We start from the raw sequence: 18,665 nt of genomic DNA, 5'->3' as shown, positions 1-18,665 counted from the left end.
CTGCAAGCCCCACGGGGTCGGGGAGGGGAGGTTTTACAAGGGCAAAGGGTGGGGGCGGTTGCTGAGGGGGGAGGAGACGTGAAGGGGACATTATGTTTATAAACAAGAATGTCGGGCTGGGGGGCACGTGGTGGAGGCCTGTGCCACAGCTCTGGCTGAAGACGCGTCACTATCAGGGTGGGGAAGGGAGGGCAAAAGGACTGGTTACTTCCTTCTTTCATCTTCTGGATCTGGAAGGAGAAGCGGGTAGGATGAGACTGGTGGCGGGGCGGCACAGGAGACGAGAAGTCCCTCCCAGCTCCCTACCTGTCCCAGTCCCCCAGCACACTCACCTGGAGGCCCCCGCCACCCCCCACTCACCTGTGTCCCCAGCCCCCACTCCCCCCAGCCACTGCAGCCCCAGCGGCACACGGCTCAGCGGTCAGCCAGCGCGACTCAGCGCAGCCCAGCAGACAGTGGTGCCCGGGGGCCGGGTAGTGTCGCCCCTGCAGAGTAAGGGCAGCAGCCCAGCCCCACTTGGAAGCGCGGCAGTGGCGGCGGCGGCGGCAGTGGCTCCAGGTGGAGCCGCGAGGGCACGTGACCCCGGCGCCGCCTAAGAGGGAGACGGTGTGGGCAGAGGGGCACAGCAGCTAGGGCACGGACAAGAAGGGGGGTGATACCTGTGACACGGCTCAGAGAGATGGAGGAGGGGGAAACGGGTTATCCTATGGCCAGAGAGGACAGAGAGACAGCCGTTATCGAGGGAGGGAGGTGGGCGCAGGGGACCAAGAGGGCTGAGGAGGCTTTGGGGTGCCAAGGAGACCGTGTCTGCCCCGGGCTCGGAGGAGCCGGCAAAGGGGGGTCAGGGGCTGAGTGCGCCCCTCGGCGGAGGACACGGGGCCTGCTGGGGCCCCGGGAACTCACCCACCTGACAAGGAAGCGGGGCAGGCGCCTTCTCGGCCTGGAGGGAGGGGCTGTGTCAGGGCCCCGGGGGCTGACAGGGCTGGGGGCGGCGCGCTCTTACCCTCCAAGTAGTTCCGGGCAATGAACTTGAGGATTTCGTCGAGCCCGATGACTGGTAACGAGATCTTGAAGACCATGAGCCAATGGGGCAGGTCCAGGGCCTGCAGCTTGAAGATAATCTGGGAGGAGGCGGGAAGGGCAGTGAGAAGGCGCCCAGGAGCCGCCGCTGCCCGCTGCGCCAGCCTGATCCCACCCTCCTCCCTCTGGCAGGGGTCGTGGTCGCGGACCCCTGCAGAAGCCCCCTGTGTGGGGGGGGGACAGGCGGCCCCTGGCCAGAAGAAGGCTCACCGGCAGAGGGTCCACGTAGAGGATGAGGAAGTGGAGGGACATGGAGAGGCAGATGGAGCCCAGCAGCCAGATGTTCACCCAGGGCGGCATTCGCAGGAGCGACTGGTTCTCAGACAGGCTGCAAGGGGGCGGCCAGGCAGAGCCAGGGGTGGAGGCACAAGGGGAGAGAAGCGGTGAGCAGGGGGAGGGTGGCCTCCAGACGCCACAGGGGGAGGGGGCGCGGACCCCACCTGTTGAGAGCATTGCACATCTCGATGGTAACCAGCACGGACAAGGCCATGGTCATGGGCTCGGGGGCCTCGAAGACCTCACAATCCACACCCTCAAAGTCAGGGTTGTGCTCCGTACACTTCATGTAGTGAGTCTGCAGGAGGAGAGGGGAGAAGCCGGGGTCCCGAAAAAGCCTCCACGCCACCCTCCTGCTCCCTTCGCCTCCTCCCACCTCCCTCCATGCTGCCCTACCAGCTGGCTGTAGGTGATGTGAGGCCCGTCCTCAGCATATAGGAACCACCAGGCTGCTGCTCCCACTGTGGCTGCACCCACGTAGCCTGTGGTGGAGAGAAGATAGGAGTTGGGGGCCCAGGGCTGGGGAGACGGGAGGAGTTGAGAGGGCCTCCTGGCCATGAACAGCCGCTGGAGGAAGAGGGCCCACTGCAGTGGCTGCTGTGGGGAAGCTGGTGTCCCAGAGAGGGGATCAGCCCTGAGGGTCTGGAAGGAGTGTGGGGTCTCATCCTGCTCACCCCCAATTGCCATGTAGCGGAAGAAGAGCCAGCCACTGATGAGTGGCTCCTTGGGGCTCCGGGGGGGCCGGTCCATGATGTCCAGGTCTGGGGGGTTGAAGCCCAGGGCTGTGGCCGGGAGCCCGTCTGTCACCAGGTTCACCCACAGCAGCTGCACGGGGATCAGGGCCTCAGGCAGCCCCAGGGCAGCTGTCAGGAAGATGCTGCCAGAAGGAGGAGATCACACGTCTGTCTTGCCTCCCAGGCCTGTGGCCACCCCCCACCAGCCCCGAATTCCTCCTGGATGCCCTTCCCGGCTGCTCACCAGACCACCTCTCCCACATTGGAGGAGATGAGGTAGCGGATGAACTGCTTCATGTTGTTGTAGATGGCACGGCCCTCCTCCACGGCAGCCACGATGGTGGAGAAGTTGTCGTCAGCCAGTACCATCTCGGAGGCCGTCTTGGCCACGGCGGTGCCGGATCCCATGGCAATGCCGATCTCCGCCTTCTTCAGGGCAGGGGCGTCATTGACGCCATCACCTGTCTGTGGGGAGGGAAAGAAGGTGGGCACTGGCCCCTTCCTCGTACCCTCCTTGACACTCTTCCATCGGGGCCCGAATCCCTCCCCTCCGTGCATCTCACCAGGGCCCCTGCTCAGCCCTGTCCTCCATCGGTCCCCGGCTCCCCAAGACGGTCATCTCAATAGACACTAAGCAGACCGCCCCATGCCAGTCTTCTCACCATCGCTGTGATCTCATCGTAGGACTGCAGATACTCCACGATCTTCGACTTGTGGGAGGGCTCCACGCGGGCAAAGCAGCAGGCACGTTTGCAGGCCTCCCGCTGCGTGGTCAGGGGCAGGTCATCAAACTCCCGGCCAGTGTAGGCTCGGTCGGCCACATCCTCGTTCTCCTCGAAGATGCCAATTCGTCGGCAGATGGCAATGGCTGTGCCCTTGTTGTCTCCCGTGATCATGATCACTCGGATGCCAGCATCACGGCACAGGAGGATAGAGCCTGAGACTTCCTTGCGGGGCGGGTCCAGCATGCCCACCACGCCAACGAATGTCAGGTCCGTCTGGGGAGACAGAGGAGAGAGCGACAGGGTCAAGGAGGAAGCTTGGGGGAAGCTGAGGGGAGAGCTGTCCCTGGGCCTGGTGTTTAAACCTCAGTGGGGCCTCAAAGCTCAGGGGTGGGAAATGTTCACATGTGTGCCTGCAGGCCTGGCCGTGCCAGGCCCATTGTAGGTGGCAGATCGTGTCTTTCATAGAAAGAACTTGAACTGGAAGTGAGGGAGGTTGTTTCTGCTTTCAGCAGGGCTGCTCACTAGGTCTACAGCTTTGAGCAAATCTGTGTTACCTGCCAGGCCACAATGTTCTCTCTATAAAATGGAGTGGGCTTTGGTGCTATTCAGAGAGCAGGTCCACTCCGAGATAAAGAGCTAGTGCCAGAATGCAGGTTGATGCACGTCCTTAGAAAACCTCACTGTGGAAACACGTCAGCTAAACCCGAGTGTACTTAGTGACCTGGCTGGCTTCTGTTCTGGAGCCAGCACCTCACTTCATCTCAGAGGGGTCCACGGACCACAAGCCAAGTAGCCCTGGACTGGATGATTCCTAATGTTCTTTCAAACTCTAACGTCCTGTGATTCTAGGCCCCATGACGAAGTAGGAAATGACAAGGGTGGCGGAGGGGGTGAGGCAGGTGACTCTGGGACAACGGGAGGCTTCCGTCTGCTCACCTCATACTCTATGAACCTGGAAGGGTCCTCCAGGACCATCTCTTCTCGCTTTGGGGGGGTGTCCCGGGTGGCCAGGGCCAGGCAGCGCAGGGTGTCCCGGCCAGTGCCCCACTCCTTGATTACCGACAGAATCGTCTCCTTCACCGGCCCTGTCATGGGCACCCGAGTGGTGCCAACTCGCACGTAGTTACAGCGATCGATGACCCCCTCTGGGGCACCCTAGGAGAACAGAACAGTATTCAGAGACTACCGTTCCTTCCAGTGCATGGTGAGCGGGGCGGGGAGAAGAGAGGAGGGGTCAGGACTGGGAAGAAGGGGGGCTGAGGCGCACTCGGATTCCTGACCTTGACAAACATTTTGTTGCCCACAGCAGCCCGGGATTTCGCTGGAGAGCAATAGACAGACATGGACTTTCTGTCCCGGGAAAACTCCAGGGTGAATTCCTTCTTCATTAGCTGGCGGATCACCTGGGAGAGAGGAGACAGGGAGGGAGAGGCCAGATATGAGACCGGTGGAGAAAGAGTGATGATGCTATGCTAGAAGGGAAGAGTCCCAGACCCCTTAAAACATAGTCAAAAAGGATCTGGAGGTCAGAGCAGACCCCAAGCTGAGTCTGAGATAAAGCTAAGTCTGCTGCCTACAGCAGAAATGGAGAGAATTCCAAGGCTAGTGCTGCCACTGTCTTACTATGTTCAGGTTAAAGCACAATAGAAACAGGATGGTGTAGTGTGGCACTGTCTGATAGAACCTTCCGTGATCATGGGAATGTTTAATAATCTGGATGGTTCAATACGGTGCAATCGAACAACGGCTGCTGAGCCCGGGGAATGTGGTTAGTGCAACTGAAGAACTGAGTTTTTACTTTTATGTAATCATTTAAATGTAGACAACCACATGTGTGAGCCTACAGACATATGTTGCTAGACAATGGAGAGCTGGTACCTGGCACGTAGTACTAAGCACTCCATAAAAGTGAATGTGCCAAATGCATTCTAGATGTTTCTCCACAAAACAAAAATAAAAACAATAAATAAAAATAATTTGATGGTTTTATTATCATTTGTAAATTTTTAAAATGAATCCTGTATTGATAAATACTTAGGTTGTTTTCATTATTTTTGTCATATTAAATAAAGCAGCAATGAGCATCTTGCCTATATGAAAAAAAAAAAGGAATGAGCCGTGTGGGGAATATAATACCCCAGAGGAATTCAATATAGACATTCAGTAAATATTAATAGCAATAACTTGGAGTGATAGTCACAGAATTGGGCTTGTTCACCTGGACACAGGGAAGCAGAGGCATATGAGGCAGTCATATTTCCCAAATCCTAAATCAGGTCTTGTGATCTGATAAAAACGAGTGTGTTGGGCCTCCCTGGTGGCGCAGTGGTTGAGAGTCCGCCTGCCGATGCAGGGGATACGGGTTCGTGCCCCGGTCTGGGAGGATCCCATATGCCGCGGAGCGGCTGGGCCCGTGAGCCATGGCCGCTGGGCCTGCGCATCCGGAGCCTGTGCTCCGTAACGGGAGAGGCCACAACAGTGAGAGGCCCGCATACCGCAAAAAGAAAAAAAAAAAAAAAAAAAACGAGTGTGTTTCTAGAGACAGTGGGTAATAGTTTAAATTGGGGCTGTCCCAGGATGGGTCACTTGTGGTTTCTGTGTCCAGCTCTGTCCCTTTCAACTAGGGACACGACAGGAAAAGTGATCTTAAATTCTTCCAGGGAGGCTGCAACCGGGCACCAGGAAGAGCAGTGTAAGTTCAGGTGCGGTAGGTCCTACCCCGAGTCAGCCTTGCCAAGGAAAGCTGTGGAGAGGCTCTCTGCCTGTGCTGGCTGGGTCCCAGCATGGGGCACAAGGCCCTGACCAGCCTGACCCGGGTTGGGGGTGGGGGGCCCTGTCTCCTGAGGTTCCTTAGGTCCTGGCCTGTATAGTCTGGGCTGGAGAAGGACCGTGGGAGGGAGTGCCTAGACTCACCAAGTTGCAGGCGTTGGCCCTCTCCACCTTTGAGAGGTTTCTCAGTTCAGTGTTGAATACATTCATCTTCTCCACCAGGGTGGTGAGTGCTGTCTCGGTGGCCTCGCCCACCTTCTCATAAGCACCTTTGGCCTGAGAGGGCACAGGAGGAAGAGGAAGTAGGTGCCCTGGGCTCCCAGCCCCGTGCTCCCATCTATCATGCCCGCCTTCCACCTAGAACGGGAAGGGAGCAAGCCACTCTCTTTCCCTTACACCCAGGAGAGGGCTTGGTACAAGGGACCCCCTACCCCTGAGCCCTTCCTTGTGGCCTGTCAAGGAGGCCTGGACTCTGAGCCAGCTGGAGGGGGAAGGAGGGGCGGCTTCAGGAGTGGACAGGTTACCTCATTGAAGTCCAAGGAGGAGTCATTGCAGAGGGCACAAATGGTGGCTAGCTCCACCAGCCCATCATACTGCCCTGTCCGGACTGGCTTATCATTCTTCAAGCTGGCAGCCGGGTGGGGAGGAAGGAAGGGAAAGAGACAGGTAGAGAAGATAGGGAATGAGATGCAGAGAGAGCATGGGGAATGCAGCAAGGAGATGGCAACCAACTTGGAGATCAGGTGGGAGAGAATAAGGTTGGGGAAGGAACAAGAGAGAAACAGGAAGACAAAACTAGAGGGAGGCCCCAGGGAGAGAGGATATGTGTGTGTGTGTGTGTGGTGGGGAGGGGCACGAGGAACTGGGAAGACGACTTTGGGGGAACTTACACCTCTCCTTCTGGAGCATAAGTGGAGCCAGTGATAGAGAACTTGTTCAGGAGGCAGATGTCCCCTTCCACCTTGTCGACGATGAACATCTGCAGAGGAGAAGGGCATGCACACAGATGTTTAACTCTCCCCATCCCTGAAGGCAGTCCTCACCGAGGGGGCCCGTGCCCCAAGTGTCCCTCTACCCGGCCATCTGCACGGACTTACCCAACTTCCCACCATCATCCCCTGATTCGTCCTTCCCTTTTCCTCCCCTCTCACACCACTCCCTTGCAAATCATTCTCTATGTTCTGTGTTCATGGCCTTAAAACAAAAGGCCATGCTGGAGGTTCTTCCAGATCAATTAGTAAAATAAGACGTGCATCACAAGGTGTGGTGGCCACCAGTCTACCTGTCAGTACATGGCCTATCTACAGCTCCAGCCTCTTGTGGCCAGATCTTCCAGTTTTGCAGGAAGAATTAGAAATTCAGGTTATTTTCCTATGCTGTCCCTCGACTTTTCAAATGTGGGCAATTAATTCATTTCTATGAAACATGACAGAAGACCAGTGGTCTGGCTTTGAAGCCTGTGCTTTGGAGGGATGTAGATGACCCAGAGCAGAGGGGAGAAGCCCACTCTGAGCCAGAGCACGCGTGGAAGGGATGGGGCTTAAGATGTGCTCCAGGATAAAATGGTTCTGTGGCCAGGTAAGTTTGGGAAACTCGTTTAAACTGAGTGAAATCCACCCTCTCTATGGTCAGCCTTCTCCGAGGCTTTCAAATGCCAACAGGCATGTGGTACAGCCTTTCTCGGCCTGGTCTGACCACACAACCCTTGATTCTTAGGACACCAATTTCTATTTCACAAACATGCTATTCCAGAGAATTCTGTTTAGGTCAGGGGTCCTTTGCCTGGGGTCCATGGATGACACCCCAGACCAAGGGGGTCTGTGAACTTTGATGGCGAAACAAAAATTACATCTTTTATTTTCTCTCTGACATTTAGCATTTCCATCCAACTATGAATGGGGGCGATGGACCACATTAATATTAGCAAAACCTGTGACTTGGTCGCCAATATAATCACAAATACTCTCTTGTCACATTGTATTGTTGCAGGGCTCTCAAAATAGCATTTACGCTCATCACCGCTTCAGCGTTATGGCAATTATGAGACCCACTGCTGGACTTGCTACTTAATACATTAATAAAGAAGCATATGTTTTACCAAATCACAAATCTGTGTGTTTTTTTTTAACATCTTTATTGGAGTATAACTGCTTTACAATGTTGTGTTAGTTTCTGCTGTATAACAAAGTGAATCAGCTATACGTACAAACCTGTTTTTAAAATATTTTGACTGCTGTATTTCAGTCATTGGTTTCCTCTGTAATCCAATGTATTTTTTTAATAGAGACACTCAATTTATTTATTTTTTAAATGCGTAGTTTGTTTTTAATTTATTTATTTTATTATCTTTTTTTTTTTTTTTGGCTGCGTTGGGTCTTCATTGCTGCGCTCGGGCTTCTCTCTAGTTGCGGAGAGCAGGGGCTACTCTTCGTTGTGGTGCGTGGGCTTCTCATTGCGGTGGCTTCTCTTGTTGAGGAGCACGGGCTCTAGGCGCGTGGGCTTCAGTAGTTGCGGCACGTGTGATCAGTAGTTGTGGCTCACGGGCTGTAGAGTGCAGGCTCAGTAGTTGTGGCGCACTGGCTTAGCTGCTCAGCAGCATGTGGGATCTTCCTGGACCAGGGCTTGAACCCATGTCCCCTGCATTGGCAGGCAGATTCTTAACCACTGCGCCACCAGGGAAGCCCAGTCCAATGTATTTTATTTCATTTATGTTTTTGGCCGCGCTGTGTGGCTAGCAGAATCTTAGTTCCCTGACCAGGGATCGAACCCGGGCTCACGGCAGTGAAAGCACCAAGTCCTAACCACTGGACCACCAGGGAATTCCCAATCCGATGTATTTTAGAAACAGAATCCTGTGCGTTTTATTTTATACATTGAAAATATTAAATGTAGAGATCCAGACTGCCAAAGAGTCCAAGGCGGGACTTCCCTGGTGGCACAGTGGTTAAGAATCCGCCTGCCAGTGCAGGGGACATGGATGCCCGCCCTGGTCCGGGAAGATCCCACATGCCACAGAGCAACTAAGCCCATGCGCCACAACTACTGAGCCTGCGCTCTAGAGCCCACGAGCCACAACTACTGAGCCTGTGTGCCACAACTACTGAAGCCCGTGAGCCTAGAACCTGTGCTCCACAACAAGAGAAGCCACCGCAATGAGAAGCTCACGCACCGCAACGAAGAGTAGCCCCTGCTCTCCACAACTAGAGAAAGCCCACGCGCAGCAATGAAGACCCAATGCAACCAAAAATAAATAAACAAATAAATAAATTTATATATATATATAAAAAAAGAGTCCAAGGCACGGAAAAGACCAAGGGCCCTGGTTCAGGAAATGCTGTTCAGGATTCGTGTGGCTGGGCGTCCCAGGCCCTGTCATGGATGCCCTCTCTGGAGGGTAGTCTGTGCACAGGCAGGCACTCTAGGGCCAGATGGACTTGGGTTTGAAACTCATTTCTGCTCCTTATTAACTGTGCACTGAATCTCCTAGAGCCTCAGTTTCCTCCTCGGGAAAACTGGGTAAACAAGACCTTCCCCTGAAGGGCTGCTGTGGGGGATTAGAGATAACACAGGGCAGCATCTAGCACACGGACGGAGGCTGCAGAGAGCTGCCTGCCTGGGCCAGGGGGCTTCTCTGCTCCCTCTCATAGCTGGCAGGATGGCACTCTCTGTGCCATCTAAGCATTTCTTTCTCAGGCCAAAATGAAAAGCTACCCATGATGAAGGGGTAACCACAACTTTGGGGGCTCATTTCACCTCCCATCTAAGTGGGAGTTGCCACCCTTCCCTGACCTTGCAGACAGACATCTGGTTCGTGGTGAGGGTGCCTGTCTTGTCGGAACAGATGACAGAGGTGCAGCCCAGCGTCTCCACGGAGGGCAGGCTCCTCACAATTGCGTTCTTCTTTGCCATCCGGCGGGTGCCCAGGGCCAGGCAGGTGGTGATGACTGCAGGAAGGCCTGTGGCGAGGAAGGAGAGGGGGTGAGGGAACGATACTGGGGGAGGGAGGGAGACCTAGTGGGCTAGGCTGAAGAGCAGCTCCCAAAGATATCGGGTCCCAATCCCTGGAACTCGTCAATGTTACCTTATTTGGATAAAGGATCTCTGCAGATGAGATTAGCAAATGGGAGGAAAAAGAGAGGTTGCCCTACCTTCTGGGATTGCAGCCACAGCAAGGGCCACGGCAATCTTAAAGTAGTAGATGGCACCACGGATCCAGGAGCCCCCATGGATGGGATCGTTGAAGTGGCCAATGTTGATGAGCCACACGGCCACGCAGATGAGGGAGATGACCTTGGAGAGCTGCTCCCCAAACTCATCCAGCTTCTGCTGCAGAGGGGTCTTGTCCTGCTCTGTGGCGGCCATTTGGTCACGGATCTTCCCAATCTCAGTGTTCACACCAGTAGAGACCACGATGCCTATGGCCTTACCGGCTGCAACGTTGGTGCCCTTGGAGTGGGAAGAAGAGGCAGGGAGTCAGGTGATGCCCCTCGTGCCGCATCCCCCCAGCTGTGGGTCTCATCTCTTCCCACACCGCCATGTCTCTCCCAGACCAGGGCCCCCGGCTTGAGCGCGCGACAGCTGGCCCTGGAAGCCTCACCGAGAAAAGCATGTTCTTCTTATCCTGGTTGACAGCTCGGGGGTCGGGAACAGGTTCTGTGTGCTTGATGACAGAGACAGACTCGCCTGTGGAGACGGGGCAGAGGGGTTTTCAGATGACGTCATGTCGTTCTCCCATACTTCTCCCCCCTAACTCTCTGCCTGGTGGGACAGGGCCTGGTAAGGACCAAGCAACAATCCTGGAGGAAGTCTGGACTCTGGAAGAAGGCCCTGGAGGCAGATGGGAAACCCACTGCACTTAGAGTGAAAAGACCTTGACCCCAGTCCCAGCCTGGCCACTCACAAGCAGCATGGCTTTGGATCACTTAGCCTTGGTTTGCTCTTCTGTAAAATGGGGACAAGGATGCGTACACTTCAGAGCAAGGTCTTGGTGAAAGTCAAACAAGCTGACGTATGTGGAAGTGCGCAGTCAACTGGAGAGCACGTTCCTGGGAGGGAGAGACCCCCACCCTTGGGACCTTGCCTCCTTCACCTGAATGGCAGGAGCTCAGGCAATCACCCTGGGCCAGCCCACCCTGCCTCCTTGGACCACGGAGCATGCTCACTGGCTCTTCACCCTCTCTCTCCCAGGACAAAAGGAGAAGCAGCTGAGGTTTTAAGTGTATCTGAACCCTGCATCCTATCCCAGATCTCTGCTTCTTCAGTTGGGGGCTTCTGAGGAGGCAGGATATTTCTCTGGGTGAGCGTGTCCGTATGTCCGTGTGGAAGGGACGGGTTGATGGCCATCTGGAAATGGGGACAAACATCCCGCCATTTCCCATGACCCCTTGTGTTCCAGGCTTAGGCAGTGGGCAAAGCTGAGCAGGGCTGATGTCGCTGCCACTACGGGGCCAGGAGGGGGGCCCGACTGCTGAGGGTCCCCTTTCATCCCTGTCTGTCCACTCAGCTCTTCCCTCATCAAATCCTCATCCCCCTCCCCTTTGATTCATCCCCTGACCCTGGCCAGCAGACCTGTCAGGATGGACTGGTCGATCCGGAGGGTGGTGGACTTGATGGTGAGGATTCGGATATCTGCAGGGACTTTGTCCCCCACTGTGGAGAGACGAGAGGAGAGTGAAGTCAGTTGAGATGGGAGTTTTCTTTCTTCCTAAGAAAAACCCAGTCTTTGATGACCTCACCTCATCCTTCAGGTCTCAGGGAGGTCACCCGGGCTGTGCTCCTGTCACCCAAGCAAGCATCTCCCTCTAACACTCACTCCAATTGTCCTCCCTGCTGAATGTTTTTCTCCCTACCAGGCTGTGAGCCTGGCGAGGGGAGGTCTGGGCACACAGTATGTGCTCAATAAATGTACCCTGAATGACACAGGGAAAATCAGGGACAATCCTGCCATCTAATGAGAAACTAAAACTGAGGCCGGGAGAGAGCAAAACAGAGAGGGAAACACGAGGGAGAAAGGTGAGGAGGGACAGGCAAGAAAAGAACTAGAGAAAATAGGGTAAGTCTCATAGACCTGCGTCCGTGGCGGAGAACAAAGTGGAACAGCCGGAGAAGGCAGCAAGAAACAGGAGGAAAATATGCGAATTGAGAAAATCAATGTCAACCCAGACAAAAGGTGGAGTGAAAAGCAGGAGAGGGAAGTGTGAGGACAGATGCAGGCGGAGAGAGTGGAGCAGCGGAGCAGCAGAGGCAGAGGGTGCAGCCCTGGCAGGTCCACAGGGCAGGGACGGGACGCACATCAGAAGCCTGCCGGGCCCTGGTCTGAGTATCTGGGAAAGGCAGGAAGCCACAGTGAGTGAGCTGGGGAGACGGCAGGAGAGAAGGGGAGTCTGCAGGAAACAAGGCTCTGGGGGGCGTGGCGGAAGCCATACACACCAGAGAGCTGAGAAAACAGGGAGGCGGGAGGGCAAGGGATGTGCACAGAAGGAGGGGGTCCACACAGGAAACTTCCTGGGGAACATGGCAGATGCCCCACCAGACTTAGAGGCCTCCAAGGAAGCCAACTGCCTCCCGGCCTCATCCCGCCTGGTCCCAAGGATGGTCCTGGGGATGGGGTTTGACTGCTTTCCTTTGCCTGTCCTCAAGGTTCCTCCTCCGGTGCCAGAGGAAGCTGATGGAGGAGTGGGGAGGTCGGCAATGGAGTTGGGCGGGACACCCTGTCACCCAAACTGAAGTGATATTTATAGACATTCATGGCACTGACTCCAAACTGTCACCGTGGCAGGACGGCCCTGTGATGGGGCACCGGAGTCTTCAGCCCACCCGCCCTCCCTGTCACCAAGCTTCCCAGGGTGGGGACTTGGGTATCTGGTGGAGGAAAGTAGGCCTAGAAAGACACATCTTCCTATGCCAGGGGCCTGGAGACGTGGGAAGGCCTGCACAGGGCAAATATAAAAACCGCTGAAGGGGGCAGAATTCCAGTAATCTTAGCCTCCCGGCCCCCACCCCTCCCTGGTCAGGCATTAAGTGTCCCTCACCAGAGAGGCGGGGCCCTCCTTGAGCTCCCCTCCTCCCAGTCCCGTGCTCTCTGCTGGGGCCTGAGTTTCCCTTACATGGTCGGGGGCTTGAGCCTCCGGCCCCCCTCCTCCCTTCTACCCTTGCTCCTTCCCCTTTGAGAAGCCTCAAGGGTACTGAGAGGTCAAGATTTAAAGCTGACCAAGCTTGGGGGTGGGTGGAAGGAGAGGGAAGCCAGGCCTCAGGAGAGGGGTGGAGACAGGGACATTGGCAGGGACTGGGTTCCACCTGTTACTTGCGAGTGCTGGGTGAGAGGAGGGGGAGCAGGGGTCTGTCTGCAGCGTCAGGGACAGGACTGGCTGTTCCTGCTGAGACTCTGATGGAGAGGGGGTGCTGTGGCCACAGTGCCCTGGGGTGACCTCCTGAGGAGTCTGGGAAGGAGAAGCAGAGACTCCACCATCCTGGCTACCTCCTGGACACTGGGGATCAGGGCCTGACCAGCCCCCAACATGCACATCTTCTTGACCTCGAACCCATCCTGGACCACTCGTCCCCATCACTCACCAGCCACCTCCACGATGTCTCCGGGGACAATGTCCCGAGCCTTGATCCTTTGCACTGACTTGCGGTCAGCCCGGTAGACCTTCCCCATCTCCGGTTCATATTCCTTCAGAGCCTCAATGGCATTCTCTGCATTCCTTTCCTGGGGGGACAGGGTTGAGGAGAGGAGGGTCAGCAGAGGGAGGAAGGTCGTGGAATGACAGAGGACTGGTCAGGGAGGATGGGGAGGTGTAGGGATGGAGGAGCAGGGGCCAGAGTCCTGGGGGAAGTAGGGACATCACAGAGAAGGAGGCAGGTTATGCAGTCCTGGCTCCTGGCCCAGGGGAGCAGACAAACCCCACATGACGGTTAAGGAAACCATCACCCACAGCTGAGAACAGGTAAGGGGGTTTGGGGGAGAGAAGGAAGGAGAATCAAAGACAATCAGAAGGCAGCAGACAGGAAAAGCAGAGGGTGGTATAAGGTAAGAGAAAGAAGTACATCAAACTAGCATTTACTGAGATCCTCCTTTACGCCAGACACAGGGCTGGGCACTTTCACACTCATCATCTTGTTAAATTTCACCACAACTCTGAGGGATAGGATTATGAGCCCCATTTTATGGATGAGGAAACTGAGACTCAGAGAGATGAAGGAACCTGCCCAGGGTTGTAAAACCAGCAAGTGACAGTGGGAACACCAGTCTCCTGCCTCTTTCCAACATTCTGGTCCTTTTGCCCAATTCAGAACAAGGCAAGCCCAGGGTAAGTGATGGAGGAGAAGGAGACAGGGAGGGAGGCTGGCCTCATGTCCAGTGTCAGGATGTGAAGGAAAGAGGCGGGGTCAAAGCTAACCTGCCAAACCCCCACGATGGCATTGGCAATGAGGATCAAGAGGATGACAAAGGGTTCAACGAAGGCGGTGATGGTCTCTTCACCTTCCTCAAACCAGGCCAGCACCTGGGGAGCAAGGGAAGGGAGAATAACAGGTACTAAAGCCCCTCAAGTGAGTAAGGAGAGGAAATGGAGGTGAGAACATGTGCAGGAGGAAACGGGGCAGGGCATCATGGGGGCACTGCAGCCCCACATCCCTTTAAGGGTCTACGTGCTCCATAGCTCGAACTCACATAAGCGCGGCCACCACTGTTATTCAGCGGGTGCAGGCCGCACAGACATGCGCAGCTAGGGGATTAACTGGGAATGCTTCAGGTTTCCCTGACCAAGTTACTGGCTTGTAAACGAAGCTCAGGGGACACCCAGGCCAACTACCCCCGCAGCCACATCCATCCCCCGGGAGCCAAAACTCAGTAGGAAAAACCCTGTGGTCCTCACAGGCGCCTGGCCCACACACGGCCCTCCCCCAACAGCCCTAGGCAGGGGAGCTCCAATTTCAAGAGGGAGCAGGAGTGGGGGATAGTGTTACGGGGCCTCCTGTGCACACCCCACCCCAGCTGTTGCCTCTGCCAGGCAACAGCCTCAGGCAAATGTCAAGGAGCAAATCTGAGAAGGGAGAAGTGAGGCCCTGCCAGCTAGCACTCAGGGGCCCAAGGGGCCTCCACTAAAGACATCAGGAGACAGGGAGACTTTTTTGCCTCCAGAGTCTTGTCTTCCAGGACCACTAAGATGTTAAGGAAGAAACTCCAAAACGTAGGCCGGCCTGCTGGGATGGTGGGTGCGGAGGGGATCTCCAGGACAGGAGAGGTGGCAGGGCCTTGAGACCCGGTGGGGGCAGCCCTGAGGCTGTGAGGGGGAAGGGGAGGGTCAGGCCAGGTAGGTGATGAGGGGGATCCTGGGAGTTCTAGCCCTGATGGGGTGAGTGGGGAGGTGAGGCCCAGAGACGGGAGAGGCTCTGGTTCTTTGGAGTCACCCTCGCACCAGCAGCTCTTTCCCGCTTCTACGAGGGGAGTCTCTGCCTCGACCAATCAGCGTCAGGAGGGCGGGGCAGGGGCGGCAGGATGCCCCGGGATTGGTGGAGCAGTGCGTGCGCCCCCGGGGCATGCTGGGAGCAGCGGTGGCCTGGGAACAGCAGCAGCGTCGGAGCTGTGGAGCCCAGCGCTCGGGGGGTAACCCGAGCCCTCGGAGCCCTTGAAGCTCCGGGGGCGGCTTAACTTCAGTGTTTTTGGCTGAGAACACCCTTAAAGCTTAAAATAAAACCTGCCTGCGGGGTGTGGGGGAGGACAGAGGAGTATACAAATCAGCGTCACCCCACCTCCCTCATTTCTGGTCTGTAGAAAAGGATGCTGAATGCTTGGTCTACAGGAGCCGATGATTTGGAGCTGCCCGCCAGCAGACTCTCCAGATCCCCCCAACCCACACTCCCAGCCTGCCCCCAGATGCCCTCCCACACTTACAAAGGAAATGCAGGCGGCCAGGAGAAGGATCCGCACCAGGAGGTCTTCAAACTGCTCTAGCACCAACTCCCACAGGGTCTTCCCTGAGGGAAGAGGCAAGGGGAGGGGGCCCCCGGGGTTAAGGTCTAACGGATGAACGGCTGGGACTCCAGGTGCAGGCAGGCCATTTGGTACTGAGAAAAGGGCTGAGAGGAGCTGGCCCGGAGTCCAGAAACAGGCTCCTCAAAGTGGTGGGCAGTTGTTCAAGGACTGGATGCCTCAAGGAGAAAGTGCCTGGAAACTTCTGCCCCCAGCCAGACTCTAACCTTTGGGGAGGAACAATTGCCCCAGGAGTTGGAAGGGAAGGGCAGGGAGAAGGGAGTGGGGCACAGAGGGGAGGAGGTGTCATTTATGAGAGCTCAGGGCTTCCAGTAACTTACCTTCCTCGGCAGGGAGCTCTGCCCAGGAAAAAAGAAGAAAAGGACATATTCATTTGGCGTTCAGTCTAATGCCGCCCACCCAGGACTTTGTGGCTAAGGTAAGAGAATCAGGCCACCAAAAGGGCAGCTGAGATTCACCAGGGTTATCCCATAAAACTTCCCAAAAATCAGGGTCTCAGGGACCCTGTTTTCTCAGTATCCTCCCCTCCCTTGCAGTCATTGGACCATGTCCTACCTCTTCCCTAAGATACCCTGGAGGGAGAGGCTCCAGTGTGTTTGTGAGTCTGTGTGTGTGTGTGTGTGTGTGTGTCCATCAAGGGACACTTACCATTGTGGCCGTATTTCTCCAGCTGCCGCTTAACTTGGTCCGGGGTAAGGCCTGTAGTTTCGCTCACCCCAAAATGAGCCAAACATTCTTCTGTGGTCTTGGAGTGTGCAGCCTCCATTGTGCTCCCTTCCTGGGGGCCAGGGGGCGGTGTGTTCCTTCTGGGGGGTTCTCACACGTCAGGGGCCTTCTTCAGTGTGTCCAGCTGCCTGTTTGTCTGGGTTTCTTCCTTTTTCTCTCCTGCACCCCCAAGTTATTCTTTCCTCCACGAAGCTCCGACCCCCGTTCCACTTGCAGCAGCCAGCCACCCGCCCCAGCCCCCAGCTGGTCCTTATGAGGGAGTGGAGGGGGGGCCAGGCTCCCCCCTCCCCCAGATCAGGGATTGGCTGGCTGAGACTCTAGCAGGAGGGGTCAGAAGAGAGAGATATTTCTGCTGACAGAGGGGGAACAGTGGGGCTGCAGCCTGAGATGTCACTCATGAGGGAAGCTAAGGTGGCCCCAGCCCCAGGGAAGGGGGGGCAGAGACTTCACTTTCTGTCTTCTGCTACTGAGCCCTCCCCCAATTGCCTCGACTTCTTCAGCTGCACTGAATTTCCTGTTCCAGCCTCACCCCTTCCAGTTCTTCCCTTAAGCCCACTTCTCCTCTCAGGCCTTCACCGTTCCCTTTCCTCGTGTCCCCTTCCCGTCTCATCCCCCTGAACCTGCCTGTTTCTACTGCCCCAGTCTCCTCCTTTCTCACTTACCTTGTTGAAAGGGCAGCAGAGATACTCCAACCCTCAGGGGATTGAAAAGGGGGGGAACATCCCTTGGGGGCCAGAGGAAGTGGCTCTAGAGGGACAAGGGGAAGTAGGGAGGGGAGAGGGTCAAGGGGACAGGGCAGAAGATGGTAACCCTACCCTAGGGAGGGGATGCCGCAGCCATCAACAAGGGATTTAGTGTCCAGGCCCTGGTGAGCAAAGCCAGGACTGCCTGTCTCTCCCGTAAACCCCCCCTCCCCATCGCTCTAACTCAGCCACTGGGAACAGAGCCTTCAGGGCCCCGCACCCTGACAGGGAATGCCCCCCACCAAGAAAATGGAATACCCAGGCAGCCGGGTAACCCATGAGCCTACAGAACGTGCTGGTGGCAGAGGGAGAGGGATCAATGTTTCAGAATGGGGGCAGGGGTCACCCCAAGTCATGGAATAAGGGTCACCTCATCCCACACTGTGCTCTCTTTAACCCACGGGGTCTACATGGCAGACCCCACGTGGCGTGTGGTTGCACTCCGCCCTGGCCCTGAAGTAGCTGTCCTCAAAGGGAGTGAGGATCGGAGCTGTGTGCTCAGGCATACCCTGGGCATACCCTGTCGGCAGAGGGCTGAGGGAAGGGACATTAAGGGAAGGGGCTCGGGGAAGCTGGATAAAGCAGAGGCTCCAGACCAAAGGAATGGACGGCGGGCAGATTGATGGGGACAGGTCTAGGGGAAATAAGGACAGTCATAGCTGGGGGGATAGAGATAGGGCTGCCAGGGTCAGAGGGAAGTCTGAGGAGCAGTGGGGAAAAGGGAGCTGGCATGCAGCAGCCAGGTGGGTGGGGGCTCAGGGCTGGGTGCAAAGCCACAAGCTGTTGCTGAGCGGCTGGCCTCAGTATCAGCTTCCTCAGAGAAGCAGCTGCTCTGAACACCCCACCCCCATCCCTGCTCTGGGATAGGGGCGTCTCTTGGTTACTACCAGCTGCGGGAGGAACAGACAAGAGGGTAGCATGGGGTATGGGCAGGGGAGGAAAGGAGGGCAGAGAGGAGAAAGGCTGAATGAGAGAATGGTGAGAGGTCAGTGAGGGGAAGCAGGCTTATGGCCTTGGCCTCAAGTCCTTCCTCCATCTAGGCCTCAGTTTCCTGAAATGAACAGTGAGGGGTATAGGCCACTGAAAGGGTTCTCAAGGTCGCTTCGCTGTCTGGCACTCAAGTCCCTAAGCAGACAATGGCACAGGAGACAGCGGGGCAAAGGAAAGGGAAGCCCCACTTTTGGGGGGCGGGCAGGCCAGCAGGGGTGGATGGCACTGAAGGATTTAGCCCCCATACCCATCCTTTCCTCTGCCTGGACCTGGGGGAGGGCAGCCTCTCGGGTGAGTCGAGGACACGGCGCTCCTTCCCTCTTCCTTTTCATGGGTCCAACAAACCCCTCCCTGAAGCAGAATCCTGCTGCGATGTGCGGGTGTGAGGGCTCAGACAATGGTGTGAGGTGTTGGGGGTCACATCCTCCACCTGGCCCAGCACCCACCTTCTGAGGCCAGAGTCAGGCTCAGCATCTGCCAAGCCTTTTGGTGCTGGCTGGCTTCTCCCCACCACCACCTAGAGGAGTGACAGGGGCACTGTCTTAAAGGAGCAGGAATGCCCAACACGGAGAAGGGGGAGAAGACTGGACAGATCTCGGCTTCAAGGGACTGGAGAGCATGAGGC

At 56.3% G+C, this 18,665-nt stretch overlaps 1 protein-coding gene across 1 annotated transcript; it reads right to left on the bottom strand.

Moving 5' to 3' along the window:
- Positions 1-4: 4 nt before the first annotated feature.
- ATP2A1 (ATPase sarcoplasmic/endoplasmic reticulum Ca2+ transporting 1) lies at positions 5-16,614 on the bottom strand. The gene is made up of 21 exons (XM_081257645.1): positions 16,230-16,614; positions 15,483-15,607; positions 13,987-14,091; positions 13,157-13,295; positions 11,153-11,233; positions 10,182-10,267; positions 9,733-10,030; positions 9,374-9,540; positions 6,475-6,563; positions 6,109-6,211; positions 5,729-5,860; positions 4,096-4,218; positions 3,752-3,970; positions 2,753-3,088; positions 2,335-2,555; positions 2,031-2,233; positions 1,753-1,838; positions 1,521-1,654; positions 1,291-1,408; positions 1,004-1,121; positions 5-230 (listed from the first exon to the last, which is right to left on the bottom strand). Exons 1-21 carry the CDS (start codon positions 16,345-16,347, stop codon positions 205-207), a joined length of 3,027 nt encoding a protein of 1,008 aa, XP_081113771.1. The 5' UTR covers positions 16,348-16,614; the 3' UTR covers positions 5-204.
- Positions 16,615-18,665: the final 2,051 nt, after the last annotated feature.

This window comes from Mesoplodon bidens (assembly GCF_964165515.1).
Source record: "Mesoplodon bidens genome assembly, chromosome: 15".
In the NCBI taxonomy this organism is placed as follows: Eukaryota; Metazoa; Chordata; class Mammalia; order Artiodactyla; family Ziphiidae; genus Mesoplodon; species Mesoplodon bidens.
This window is presented reverse-complemented; position numbering and strand designations above follow the sequence as displayed.